Source organism: Schistocerca serialis, chromosome 5 (genome assembly GCF_023864345.2).
Source record: "Schistocerca serialis cubense isolate TAMUIC-IGC-003099 chromosome 5, iqSchSeri2.2, whole genome shotgun sequence".
NCBI classification, from domain to species: Eukaryota; Metazoa; Arthropoda; class Insecta; order Orthoptera; family Acrididae; genus Schistocerca; species Schistocerca serialis.
Window position 1 is genome coordinate 512427398 of NC_064642.1, and position 14537 is coordinate 512441934.

The window sequence follows — 14537 nt, forward strand, 5'->3', positions numbered from 1 at the left end:
GGCATGGGCTCGTGAAGACCACGCCTCCCCTATCCGCAACAGTAGCGCCCTGACACTGAGATCAGTATAGTGTTGAGCATGCATGAACTCAACCCATTTCGAGACCTTTCCAGTCAACATCATCGTCTAAGACCAACAGTTAGTTGAAGTTTCTGATAAAATGTACACCATAAGGTTGAACATTGTACTACAAGAGAACAGTCTGTTAATTAGAGCATCAACTGATGCTTCGCTGGTTCATTACAGTTGTAAATTATCCAGTACTCCTGTGGCAAAAACGTGAATGAAAGTGAAGTACATCTACAAAGTGAGCAAATATCCAATAAGTTCTAGTTTGATGAGCCATCTCTCAGAGCAATCAAAGAACCCACAGTTGTGACAACATGAAAGTAGTTTCATGTGGTCACAACACATGTAACTGGAAAAAAATTAGCTTTATATTTCCTAAGTGGTCATTAAAAGTTATGAATTACTGATGGCGTTAGCGTGTGAAAAACACATGACCCTCCGTTCCTGTTACACCCAAATACAGCCGCAGGAGCATGACATTAATTTTTAAAGCTAGTACTGAGACAGTCAGTGCTAATGTGTCTCTATTGACACTATATCTGCGAAGTAATAATGGAAGGAGGGCAAGACTACACAAAGTTTAAAAGAGAACTCAAATATTAGCATTTATTTCATCTCCTTTCAAGCAAATAATCTCTATTAAAGTAATATGTACTATCAAGGACCATATCTATTCGTCTTATCCTCTGAGAAATCATGCAACGCTGAACCAATAACTTCTACCGCCTACTGATGCTCTCTCATATATATACAGTATCACTTAATATGCATACAGGAGTCTCGCATTTACCTTAATCAGAGCTACGTCGTTTATGTAGTCGTAATGGTAATTATCGCGGAAGACGAATTCGCTGACGTGGATGAGTACTCCAGTGTCATTTCTCACACTGTTGGTACCGGCTCGAACATCGGACACGCGGATCTCCTTTCTGAAATAGAAATGCCACGTCGTCTCACGGAAACTACAATACTTTACAAATCCATGAAATTCTGTGTAAGAACATGTGCTCTACTTCTTCAGTGCTATTGTACTTTGCCACTTAGTATCAATATTAGTCTTCCATGAAGAAAGATTAATTTGTAAAATGCCACTTTGACAGATACACAGAAATCGAACGCTAAATAATTAATAACTGTCGTAAAAACGTAACTCAACGAGACAAAATAAGCATTGACACAGAACAAGACCTAACAAAAGCAGATACAAAGTGTGATAACTAATGCTCAAAAACACCAATTTGAAACACTACCGACTGGCTTGGATATTAGTAATCACCAAGTAGGGGCCTAATGAATGAGTTATATTGTCAGTGTCCTAAGGATAAGGGGCTGATCGGCTAATACTGTTGTGGGACCTGTTTTGTATCAGTGTTTCAGCCGCTGAATATTGTATTGACACAATCAATAAGGTTGTGCCGTAACAATAATCACTACAGCGTACAGCTGTAATTAACTGCTACATTCCTGATTTTACACAAATTTGAGGCAATTTAATGGTGCTGACACTCATCACAAGGTCACTCTTTGGCACATTCACACCTTATAGCATTAATTAGCACGAACACATCACAGTTGCAGTGCAATAGGTTGTCGGCGCGGTACAGTATAGGTAATAAAACACTTCCAAATAAACTCTTTTGTCACGATCGGTAAATTGCTGAGGGTCAACTCGCTCAGTCGACAATACGCATTTCGGGCGGCCTTCATCCATTACACCACGTCCTGCTCGCTTAGAGCTCTCTTAGCGACACTTCCCTGCATACTGCCTGCACTTCACTTACTAACAATTGCTGTATCTCACTGGCGCTGGCGGCGCTCGACTATCGATGCCGAAACATACCTCTAACTGTGTGAGGCAAACTTACATTTACCTTTACGTAAAGGGCTGTGCACCCCTTACAAACTGACACACCAGAAATCGAAACTGCTTAGAGGAAGTTGAACAACAAGCAAATGACAAGGACAGACAGTATTCCCTCTCACTTAATAAAATATGCTGGAGATTAACAAAGGGAAGCAGTATGAAGTAAGCAAAGGGATGAAACTCTATTAGGGGAATTTTCAACAATAAAAAACGTTACCACGCTTTCGAAAGGAAATGCCAATGAAAATTCAAATTACATAATCCTGACATTTACACCACACGCATCAAAAACTCAGCTTAAAAATAGGCAGATTCTCCAAAACTGAAGCGAAGAACAAGAGAAGCTGTAATAGCAGTACGAATTATATTAGAAAGAGTGACTGAAAAGAACAAGAACATCATTACCTTATAAAAGACTTTGAACGGAGTGAAGCGGCAATCATTATTGGAAAAAAGAAAAAAAGCTTGTATAAAAGAAGACTGAGCTTAGAGTTACACGAAAATCAAAGTTCGTAAATATACTACCAGAAAAAATTAGTGCACCGGGAAAGACGACGTCGATATTGATTCGATGACGCCATGTGGCACATGGGAGTAGTAGGTGTGTTGATAAAGGTTTCATCGTAGCGGCATAGCTGCCAGAGCGCCATCTGTGTCTACCATCTAATATGGAACACTCACATCCAAAGGCTCACTGTGGTGCAGACGTGTGAAGCAAGCAGGTCACAGTGCCATTGGGGCCGCACTCGTGCTTCCTACGGTCAAGTGTGTGCATTTGAAATGAGTGAAATCCTTCCCCCCTCGCCCATCTCCCTTCCGCCACGCACACACCAAAAACCAAGGGTCGTACATGGTGGGTTAAATTGTGTGCCTCAACGGTATAGATGGCAAGACCGTAGGTGACAGAAATAACACACACTATGTGATCAAAAGTATCCGGTCACCCCCAAAAAATACGTTTTTCATATTAGATGGATTGTGCTGCCACCTACTGCCAGGTACTGAATATCAGCGACCTCAGTAGTCATTAGACGTGGTGAGAGAGCAGAACGGAACGCTGCGCGGAACTCAGGGACTTTCTAACGTGGTCAGGTGACTGGGTGTACGTGAAATTTCCACGCTCTTTAACATCCCTAGGTCCACTGTTTCCGGAAAAGAGAACGGCCCGCCGGTGTGGCCGAGCGGTTCTAGGCGCTACAGCCTGGAACCGTGCTACCACTACGGTCGCAGGTTCGAATCCTACCCACGGGCATGGATGTGTGTGATGTCCTTAGATTAGTTAGGTTTAAGTAGTTCTAAGTTCTAGGGGACTGTAGGAGACTGAGGACCTTAGATATTAGGTCCCATAGTGCTGAGAGCCATTTAAACCAAAAGTGAAGGGACACGTACAGTACAAAAGCTTACAGGCCGACCTCGCCTGTTGACTGACAGAGACCGCCGACAGTTGAAGAGGGTCGTAATGTGTAGTAGGCAGACATCTATACATACCATCATACAGAAATTCCAAACTGCATGAGGATCATAAGCCACACATCATGCCTGTAGATACTAAACGACGCCTCGTTTGGTGTAGGAACGTAAACATTGGACGATTGGCTCTGAGCACTATGGGACTCAACATCTGAGGTCATCAGTCCCCTAGAACTTAGAACTACTTAAACCTAACTAACCTAAGGACAACACACACATCTATGCCCGAGGCAGGATTCGAGCCGGACGGAGTGGTCGTGCGGTTCTAGGCGCTACAGTCTGGAGCCGGGCGACCGCTACGGTCGCAGGTTGGAATCCTGCCTCGGGCATGGATGTGTGTGATGTCCTTAGGTTAGTTAGGTTTAATTAGTTCTAAGTTCTAGGCGAGTGATGACCTCAGAAGTTAAGTCGCATAGTGCTCAGAGCCTTTTGAACCAGGATTCGAACCTGGGACCGTAGCGGTCGCGCGATTCCAGACTGAAGCGCCTAGAACCGATCGGCCACATTGGACGATTGAACAGTGGAAAACTGTTGTGTGGAGTGACCAATCACAGTATACAAGGTGGCGATCCGGTGGCAGGGTGTGGGTATGGCGAATGCGCGATGAACTTCAACTGCTAGCGTGTGTAGTGCCAACAGTAAAATTCGGTGTTATGGTGTGCTAGTGTTTTGCATGGAAGTGGCTCGCTCGCCTTGCTGTTTTGCGTTGTACTATCACAGTACAGGCCTACATTGATGTTTTAAGCACTTTCTTGCTTCCCACTGTTGCAAAGCTGTTCGGGAATGGCGAATGCGTCTTTCAACACGATCGAGCATCTGTTCATAACGCACGGCCTGTGGCAGAGTGGTTACACGAGAATAACATCCCTGGCCTACAGAGAGCCCTGACCTGAATCCTATAGAACACCATTGGGATGTTTTGGAACGCCGACTTCGTGCCAGGCCTCACCGACCGACATCGATACCTCTTTTCACTGCAGCACTCCGTGAAGAATGGACTGCCACTTCCCAAGAAACGTTCCAGTACCTGATTGAACGTATGCCTGCGAGAGTGGAAGCCGCTGGAGGGCGCCACGAACTTGTAAGTCATTTTCAGCCAGGTGTCCGGATGCTTTTTATAACTTAGTGTATAATATCAGAAGACAGATGGCAGCCTTTTCACTAGGTACAGGAGCAACAGTTAGGATATGTATTATTAATATAAGGATATATATTACTAATATTATACAATATGGCGTTGCTACGTTGTTACTGTGAATGTCTGAATTCAAGATGAGCAGTATACCTGTGTGGCTTAAATGTGATACCATTCTCTCGGATAAAATATTCTTGAGATAAAATAGTCCCCCATTCAGATTTCTGGGCGAGAACTATCAAGGAGGATATTGTTCTCAGGAAAAACCAAATTGACTTTCTACCTCAGTCCATACTTTAAGCAAACTGTGAAGGAAACTAAGGATTAATTGAGAATGAACATTAAAGAAATAAGAAATTGAAACATTGACGTTTCCCGATGATATTGCAACTCTCTCAGACACTGCAAAGTACTTGGAAGATCAGCTGAAAGTATTTTATTGTGTCATGAATAGAGGGTATAAGATTTTCAGACGAAGTAAAACAGCAGTAATTTTGTGTAGTGGAATTAAGACATGTGATGCTGAGGGAATAAAATATGAAACGAGGTACTAAAAGGGCCAGATGAATTTTGTTATTCCGTTAGCAAAATAATTCTTGATGGCCGAAGTAGGTAGGGTACAAAAAATAAAGTTTCAACAAAAGAAAAGCATCTCTGAAAAAGATATTTTTTTTTTACATTCAATGAAAATTTTTAAAAAATTAATCTTTCTTTAAAAGTGTGGACTCTGGTCAGCAAAGAAGAAAATAGAAAATTTTGAAACACGGTGCTACAGGAGGATGCTGAAGATTGGATGGGTGAACCTAGGAAAAATCTCTGCCACAATTTGATTTAAGTAAGAGCTCGCTTGATTTTGAATTACGCTGTATATTTAGTTACACAACACTGCTGCTAGAATATATTTAATAGTATTTGCGTATCTTAAGTTTATATAAATGTTATGTCTCATATGTGCCCGGTGTTTCAAAATGAATATCGTGGTTTAAAGCTTTGTAGGATTTATTACATTCACCATACAGTACATTAAAGAGCAGCTCAAACAGGTCTTTTCTTCATGTGTTCAGTGGGAAGTAGCATTCGTCAAGCGGCACACAACGAGTAGACAGGCGAGTCTTTCCCAAATCTTGATCAGTGTGCCTGGAGTAAATGTTGCAACAACTGCTTCAGTCCTGTTTCTTAAGGCTGGTAGATCAGCTGGTAGCGGAGGCACATACACATGGTCCCTTACAAACCCCCAAAGGTAAAGATCGAATGAAGTCTGATCGGATGAAGGGCATGCGAAACAAGCTCTATCATCTGGCCATCGAGGCCATTCCCGCGATCGGTTACAACTTGGTTTAACCAATCGCGTACTGAGTTGTGTCCATGTGATGTGGCGCACCATCTTGCTGCCAAATAAAGTTCTGAGGTTGAGCTTCTTCCAATTGAGGAAAGGGTTGTAGTTCTAGCGCACCAAGATAAGAAACAGTAGTTACATTTTCTTCAGTGAAAAAGAAAGGCTCACAGACTATCCTCCGAGATATGGCACAAAAACATTCACCTCGGGTTGAAAATACAGTTGTAAGGTTCTTTCATTTAACGCACGATCGGTTTCAAGCTCTTATACGCCTATCTTGAGGTGTCCTAACACCTTGCTCTGCGATCGTTGGTAGCACACCGCGTCTTGTATACGTCCACCACGGCGCTCGGGGTCACAGCTCCCAGTTGCGACACCTGAAGATGGGCGTATAAGAAGCCGAAACCCGTCGTGTGTTAAATGAAGGAACCTTACAACTGTAGTGGTATTTTAAACCTCTGGTATAATGCTCAGTTGTGGGTGTTCCTCCGACAGGATTGTTTGTAAAAAACATTCGGTCTCGTTCCGACAGTACTTTCTCGAAGGGGTTTGCCTATACCAGATGCGCACGTTATGTGTGTTCACAATTCCACTTAGGTATAATGGAAATGTCGTGTGGCTAGGGCCTCCCGTCGGGTAGACCGTTCGCCTGGTGCAGGTCTTTCGATTTGACGCCACTTCGGCGACCTGCGCGTCGATGGGGATGAAATGATGATGATTAGGACAACACAACACCCAGTCCCTGAGCGAAGAAAATTTCCGACCCAGCCGGGAATCGAACCCGGGCCCTTAGGATTGACAGGCTGTCACGCTGACCACTCAGCTACCAGGGCGGACTCCACTTAGGTGAAATGTCGATTCATCAGTGAAGACGTCACGATACAGAAAATCGTCATCGCCATGCAGAAACATTCTTTTGTAAAGTGTGGCACGTAAACCGTAGTCTGTAAGCTTTTAGAGATTGTAACAACTGCAAACGGTAAGAGTGTAGTTGTAAGGGTCTCCATACAAGCCTGAAAGCAGACGTCACTGCAATTACTAATTCACGACTAGCCTTCCGAACTAATTTCTTGAGGCTGAGCGTGAAAGAGTCTCTCACTCTTTCAACACCTTTTGCAAAGACAGCCGGTGTCCTCAAACTTATGAAACCAACTACGGCTGTTATCACTTGGAAGATCACAATGGAACTTAAAACGGAAGGCTCGTTGCATGTAACAACAGATTCAGTCCATGCAAACTGTTGCTAGTCAGTTCTGAGGGCCACTTTAGGCTTGATGGTCGTATACGTATTTGCTGGTTCACGTGGCTGTTTCGTGAGAATTCCGTTTTTAAAATGGAAGCTGAAACCGAGTCATGCCGGATTACACTTAGTGACCAGTGTCCCTATAGCAAAATCGATTCCCTACGTGGAAAGAACCCAGCGGAAATTTACAACGCTTTGAGAGACGTGTACGGTAAAAGCACAGTGTCACGGCGGTCTACTCATTTCCATGAAGGTTGGACAAGCACTGAGGACAATCCAAGAAGTAGAAGGCCATCAGCTGCAACAGACTAAATCTTTCAGGTTATCGTGAATGACGTCTTGAGAGAGGATCGACGAAAAACATGACGAAATTGCATATGAGTCCAGAATGTCTACCACTTCTTCGAAACCCCATACCTAACTTCCATTGTGACGCTTACCTTTGGAATTTGTTTCAGATTTAACTAAAATCTTCCTTTGTAACAGTGAAAAAGCTTGGCGCCCTGTGACCTCATCCTCTGACTCAGCGACGCCTCAAACAGCAAGGTGTCAACGCATGCGAAAAAGTGTTCACACCTCAGATGCTCATGTGGGGTGTAAGGTGGGTTAATTGTTTCTCATAGACACCAAATTTCACTGTATTGCTGCTCATCGCTATCGTGGACGTGTCACGTGATAGGAAAGTTGTCACACCTTCTCTTACCTACATTTCACCCCCTTCTTTTAACGCTTCTGCGGTGGAGGTCAGAGCCACGACATACAGCGTTGATATCACGCTGTTTCTTACGGGTGGTCGAGGAAAACGTTTGTCAAACGGCCGCTCGCTGAGAATCGATACCAAGAGCCCTCAGGAACTCCATGAAGCCACCCTTGACCTCTGGGCGCTGATTTCGACACATTTCGCTGCCGAAAACAACAGGTCAGTGTGATGAGCAATGGGACGACGTTCTTGCCATGGTTCGAAACTGATGACACCCTATGGTGATTCAGTCCTACTCTAAGGAGACCGTCGGTCTGCAACCCCATTGAACGTGATCTGACCATTTTTCAATGTAGCGCGACCACAATTTTTGCTCGAGTATACAGAACAGGACCACTAGGGGCGATTCAGAACCTTCTAAACGTGGTGCGAGGCAGGATTCAGCAGGACCAGCCATACCTCTGAAGATGTCCAACGTAGTATTGGACGAAACATTAGGAATAGAAGAATTCCATGGACCACGGCCATATAACCCCGAAGAATTATCAACAACAGCTCGCACCTTTGTTGAGCACGTTAAAAATGTACTTGTAGAGACTTCGACACCCATTCAGCTAAGTGGTGCTCTGCTGCTGTTCTGACTCACTTAAAAGTTATCGATGTGAAGGCACTACGTGGCAACTTGGAACTGCGCTGGTGGAAGAGCTCTCTTCGAACGAGCGGATTTTCGGCTGATGGACTGGCCCTCCCCTTCCACTGTCTTAAATCATACTGTCCACGTGTGGAATATGTTAGTGGCGACTATCACAGCACATCCACATGCACCAACGAACATCCTTCCGTTGTCAAGTACCTTGGTGGAGGAATGGGACACCCTTAACAACCTGGTAGCAAAATGGGAGCACGTTGCATACCATCCGCTGCGTGGTGATCACACATTCTATTAACGAATCTGGATAACCTTTTTTATTGTCCAGGGGACCATCGTAAATCGCGGTACTAAAATGTAACTATTTTCTGTGAAGAAAAGTGTCATTTTTGTTCGTTTCGTTGCCTGCTTCTTTCAGTTGCCTTCTGTACGTTCGTAGTATACTGTAGCGATCTAAGACAAAAATGAAGAACAACGCACCACGAAGGAGTTATCTGAATTGGTCGGATATTGGTAGATGTGATGTATATGTACAGACGAACAAACGAAATTTTCACTTACAGGAAAAGTCGATGATTTATTCAAGAGGACGAGCTTCACAAATTTGGAAAGTGGACCATGGCCCTTCGCAAGCAATTATTCGGCTTGTCTTTGATTCATAGACTTTTTGGGTGTTCTCCTGAGTGACCTCGTACTAAATTCTGTCAAACATGGCGCGTTAGACTTCAATTTTTCTTCGTGTTGTAAGTGATTTCACGTCATTGAAAGGTAATAGTCATTCAGAGTCCCATTGAATGTGAAGTTATAGGCATAAAAACACTGAAATTTATTCGTAACACCATAATTTCCCAGTTGGACTTAAAATCTGCAGACAGTACTACAACTTAGTTTCTGGCTTTTAGGACACTGAAATACAGCAATCTCATCTATAGATAGCTAAAGAAATATAGTCAGACGTGTTTATTTTTGTCGTCATGGTGATGTATTCTAGTTTTCCTTACCCATCCACACAGTGACCAGCAGTCATCACCCAGTATTCGTTGATGATTGTAGCGCTGCATTCTGGTACACCGTAACGGACATATTGAGCCTGGAACAAATAAAACAGATCTACGTTTTCAATTTATCTGTGTTTCATTCGCTGATTAGATGCCACACGCTACAACCACATCACCAGATTTTGTTACTCCGCAGATTTCTTAGTTATGCTCTAGGTACATACAGTTATTTATCGTTTTCTGAAATACCATACATGTACGCTTATCTGTGTGGCCTATCATAGCGAATGTTACTTTACAATCCATGGTTACTGGACTCAGGAAGTAACTGAATCGGTAGGAGTGTGGTGTAGTGGAGAGTCATTTTTAATTTATTGTCTAATGATACTAGACTTCAGTGGTATCAAAAAAAGTTCGGATATTAGGGACTCACTTTTTAAAATTGTAGTGAGAACAGGGCCATCATGTCATCATGTGTGATCAACAGAACATTGTTTTAAAGAGTGAATAGTTCATTAGCTATACATAGAAAGATAACATATTCTGGAAACATCCCCCAGGCTGTGACTAAGCCATGTGTCCGCAGCATCCTTTCTTTCAGGAGTACTGGTTCTGAAGGTTCGCAGGAGAGCTTCTGTAAAGTTTGGTAGGAGACGAGGTACTGGCAGAAGTATAGCTGTGAGGACGGGCCGTGAGTCGTGCTTGGGTAGCTCAGTTGGTAGAGCACTTGCCCGCCAAAGGCAAAGGTCCAGAGTTTGAGTCTCGGTCCGGCACACTGTTTTAATTTGCCATGAAGTTTCAAATAAAATATAGTTTGAAGGATCACAGTAATGATTCATTATAGCATGTTGCTCTCTTGGAACAACGTTGAGGTGTGTATCATTATTGCACTAACAGTCATGTCTTCCTTATATTCGTACCAATTCCTCGGCAATGTAACTGCGGTATCTTCTACAGCATGTTCGTTTGCGAGGTTGAGAGGTTGATAGCCTATCTGTCTGTTGACTGACTAGTATTCTGACTTTGCGCTGTGAGTCTCATCATGAATGTCAAGTAGACAGCCAATCAGGTTTAAATTATTTGCAGAAAATTTTTTGTACTGGAGTGAGCACTGATTTGAGATTTCTTGGCAGATTAAAACTGTTTATCGGACAGGTATTCCAACCTGGGACCATAGCAAAGGTCCCAGGTTTGAGTCCCTACCATGGACACAATATTAATCTATCATTAAGTTTCACGTTTGATTTATCCAGAATGCATGATTTCTCATTAGCTTCATGAAGCACGTCTGCCTGGGATTTGTACCTGAATGTGCTAATGGAGACAGTAAATGGCCAATTAACGCTGATATTTTACCATGAAAGGAAACTCGTTATCTCCCGCTTCTGTGCCGTTCACAACTCTTGAGTCACCCTGCCCTGGAGGTGCAGCTGCAAAATAAAAAGAAACATTTATTGATGGTCCTACATATTTCGCAATAAAAAATGGCTCTGAGCACTATGCGACTTAACTTCTGAGGTCATCAGTCGCCTATAACTTAGAACTAATTAAACGTAACTAACCTAAGGACATCACACACATCCATTCCCGAGGCAGGATTCGAACCTGCGACCGTAGCGGTCACTCGGTTCCAGACTGTAGCGCCTAGAACCGCACGGCCACTACGGCCGGCTATTTCGTAATAGTTACACTTAAGTATGTTATGTTCCATGGATAATCAAATATTATAAAATACTATCTGAAAGACCGTATGACGAAAGAGACCTCACTTGCAGTAAGTGCTGCCTGAATTTCCTTACGTTAGAAGTTCTTGTTGCGTTTAGTCATGTCATTTTACGTGAACCAGGGCCACCACGTTTGAGAAAACTAAATCCCTAGGTCTTCCTCACAAAGAGGACTTCCTTTTTCGTTTCAAACATCTCTGCGACTGATTTTTGAGTGAGCCGATTAGCAGATACCAAACTCCAGCAAATCGTAATTCATTTCCGAGCGCCATGTGCCCGTTCTGTTGCCTGTTTTGTAAGCAAAAGAAGAGATGGCTACGAGCTGGCTACACTTTTCCCCACAACGTTTGTCACCAGATTGCATTATTGGAACTACAACTATAATCAATGCTTTTATTCTATAGTGCTGTAATTTTTTGAAGCAGTGTATATGCGAGATTCTATGAATAAAACTAATCAGCTGTACTTTTTTCATATTATGCACCGCTTTACAGTCTGTCAGTAATAAGTGTTAGTTTACGAGCTTGTTGTAAGAGGTCAGATGTATTCGTTGTAAACTTTTTCTTATAATAAATGTGTAGCTACTAATGTGACCCATTGTTGGTACTGAAAAATGCGCCGGCCGAAGTGGCCGAGAGGTTAAAAGCGCTGCAGTCTGGAACCGCACGGCCGCTACGGTCGCAGGTTCGAATCCTGCCTCGGGCATGGATGTGTGTGATGTCCTTAGGTTAGTTAGGTTTAAGTAGTTCTGAGTTCTAGGGGACTTATGACCACAGCAGTTGAGTCCCATAGTGCTCAGAGCCATTTGAACCATTTGAAAAATGCGCTAGGTGATAGTGTGTCTTAGTGACCTGAAAAGAAAGAGCGGTTCGGGATTGTTCAACCGTGGTCTATACTCAGCAACCGTTAAGCACATCGAGAGCGGATGTAGGTAAGACACTTGCAGTGCACTGCCAACCAATGCACTCATAAAATGCATGTGAAAGAAAGGACTGCATGGTAAAGAGGCGACAGGCTTATCAATGTTGTTTCCATTGGGTACGGCTAACCCACAGTAGGGAAAACTCAATCTATATCTCAACTCTACTCAAAAGTAGAACTTTCAGCTGCAGCTGGAGGGTTTGCAAAGCACATATCAGTAGGTTGTGTAAGGACAATCAACACTTCCGTGAGGCAGTCATCTCTAACTAGGGTTCCAAAAACAAACAAAAATCTGAGGTCGTCAGTCCCCTAGAACTTAGAACTACTTAAACCTAACTAACCTAAGGACATCACGCACAGCCATGCCAGAGGCAGGATTCGAACCTGCGACCGTAGAAACATCGCACAGACTGAAGCGCCTACAACTGCTCGGTCACAGCTGCCGGCCCACTGACGTGTGGTAACACAAACTCCTCAGCATGGGTGTTGGTGGTCTCCTACTGGTATATGGTGCGGTAGTGGTCTACAAAGGCACTGACAATTTCGGCCTGCCAAGTGATTTTTCGGGCGCGACAGGTGTAGATCTCTGTCATGAGTCGTTGTCGTCAGTGTTTCCTATCGGAGGCGATATGATGTATGTTGAAGTATTCCTGTTTCGCCGAATCTTGACGTCGGATTCCCGCCACCGTCCCCTGCAGTCTACGACGTGTCAGCGTTACGACGTGTGCCTTAATCCTGCAACGTTACCACTTGGTTTCATAGGTGGGTGGCTGGGCGTCCAGGTCGCGGAAAACAGCTTACAAATAGTCGGTAGTGTGCTGGCGCCACGCAGCTACTTCCTTGCCATACTGAATCAAGGTACGTCGAATGACAGGTTTGGATCTTTCCAGCCACTAAGTCAAGGTTGTGCAGTACTTAGGTAAGCGACGTTCACAAGTGGCCTGTGTCTCAGTAACGCGTTGGAGACAGTTGGGATCATAGGGGTGGGAGGTGTTCGGCTTCCAGACCAATTCTGGCAGGAGAAGAATATTGCGGATGCAGGAGCAGTGGCCCGAAATGGCCAATGACCAGAGTTCTGCACCTTGGAATGCGGGTGTGAGTTCCGAGATACCTAAATTCTGTCAAGGTGGCTCGCGGAGTGACCCGTCTGGAACCAATGTCCAGGTGCATCACCGTGCCGAACTTCCCAACAGATCATCGACGACAAGGCGCAGTTCTTGACAGGTGTCGTAGAGGCATTTGATCCCTAGGGTGCAGGACACAGCTGAAATTTTCCCCAAGCAATTAATGGTCGCAGTGCCCTAGATATAAGGGAGCGATTTCTTCTGAACAGAAGTGTGCTCTATAGCTCCTCGGGGTGGAGCCGGACGGAGCGCAAATGTTGGCAATGCGCGTCCCCATGACGACCATTGACATACCTCTGGCGAACGGAAAGTATGTGATATCAACTACCGTAATGCCCTCGTGTGCTTAGATCAATACGCCATATCCCTGGTGGTCACCAGGAGAGAGATAAGTGCTGTATCTGACGACTTCCAGAAGTATGGCCAAGTGTGCTTCCTGTAGTAGTTCGATGTCGACGTCTGATGCCCACATCATTTCGCGCAGCAGTTGAATTTTCGCTTGTGAGCTAGTGGTTCAAATGGCTCTGAGCGCTATGAGACTTAACATCTCAGGTCATCAGTCCCCTAGAACTTAGAACTACTTAAACCTAACTAACGTAAGGACATCACAAACATCCATGCCCGAGGCAGGATTCGAACCTGCGACCGTAGCGCTCGCGCAGTTCCAGACTGAAGCGCCTAGAACCGCTAGGCCACCAGCGGCCGGCGTGAGCTAATGTTGCTAGTTTTGGTCGTTGCTATTCGGTACGTTTGAAGTCGAGGCCCGCCATTGAGGGGAACTCCATCAAAGGAAGTTGAAGAGGAACGAGCCAGGGCCGAGCCGTGTCGTACACCATCTGATGGTGTTATCATCGGCTTAACTAGGAATATGTCTGGGACAATTCTGTCTCCAGCATGTGGTTCGATCAGTCGTCGATGTCGTCACTCCACGCCATCAAGGGCGCTGTCGTTGTGGCGTTAACATGTTCCACATGTCGTCCGTGGAAGCGAAGGACGTCTCGGTGACAGTCATAACGGTGGAGTCCATTGTTTCAGGTGCACCTGGGCGAGCCAGCAGAGTAGGTACAGGCACAGCCGAGCCGGCGTCGCATTGTCGTCATTCTTGTTGTCGTGCAGATTCTTCGAGGCCTCGTCGGTCCTGAATTCCAAGACCGTACCGTAAGATGGCAAGTGGCAACGGAGATCGATGGTGATATGTTGTACACTGTTAAGAAAGAGGTACGTTTGGAATTGCGCCCGGCGTTTGGCAGTGTGACCATGTACGCGCCACAGGGGCGGAAAGCCACGATAACGTCTTCCACAGA

General features: G+C 44.6%; 2 protein-coding genes across 2 annotated transcripts in view; one reads left to right on the forward strand and one right to left on the reverse strand.

Moving 5' to 3' along the window:
* The window catches only part of LOC126482043 (trypsin-1-like), a 43071-nt gene extending 29002 nt beyond the window's left edge, over nt 1-14069 (reverse strand). The window contains exons 1-4 of the mRNA XM_050106017.1: nt 13982-14069; nt 10821-10894; nt 9468-9556; nt 860-998 (exon numbers count right to left, since the gene is read on the reverse strand). Coding sequence (XP_049961974.1) covers nt 860-998; nt 9468-9556; nt 10821-10894; nt 13982-14069 — 390 coding nt within the window. The remainder of the gene's footprint in view (nt 1-859; nt 999-9467; nt 9557-10820; nt 10895-13981) is intronic.
* A 135-nt stretch (nt 14070-14204) lies between these two features.
* LOC126482044 (trypsin-1-like) overlaps nt 14205-14537 on the forward strand; it is an 88832-nt gene continuing 88499 nt past the window's right edge. Inside the window, exon 1 of the mRNA XM_050106018.1 lies at nt 14205-14291. Coding sequence (XP_049961975.1) covers nt 14205-14291 — 87 coding nt within the window. The remainder of the gene's footprint in view (nt 14292-14537) is intronic.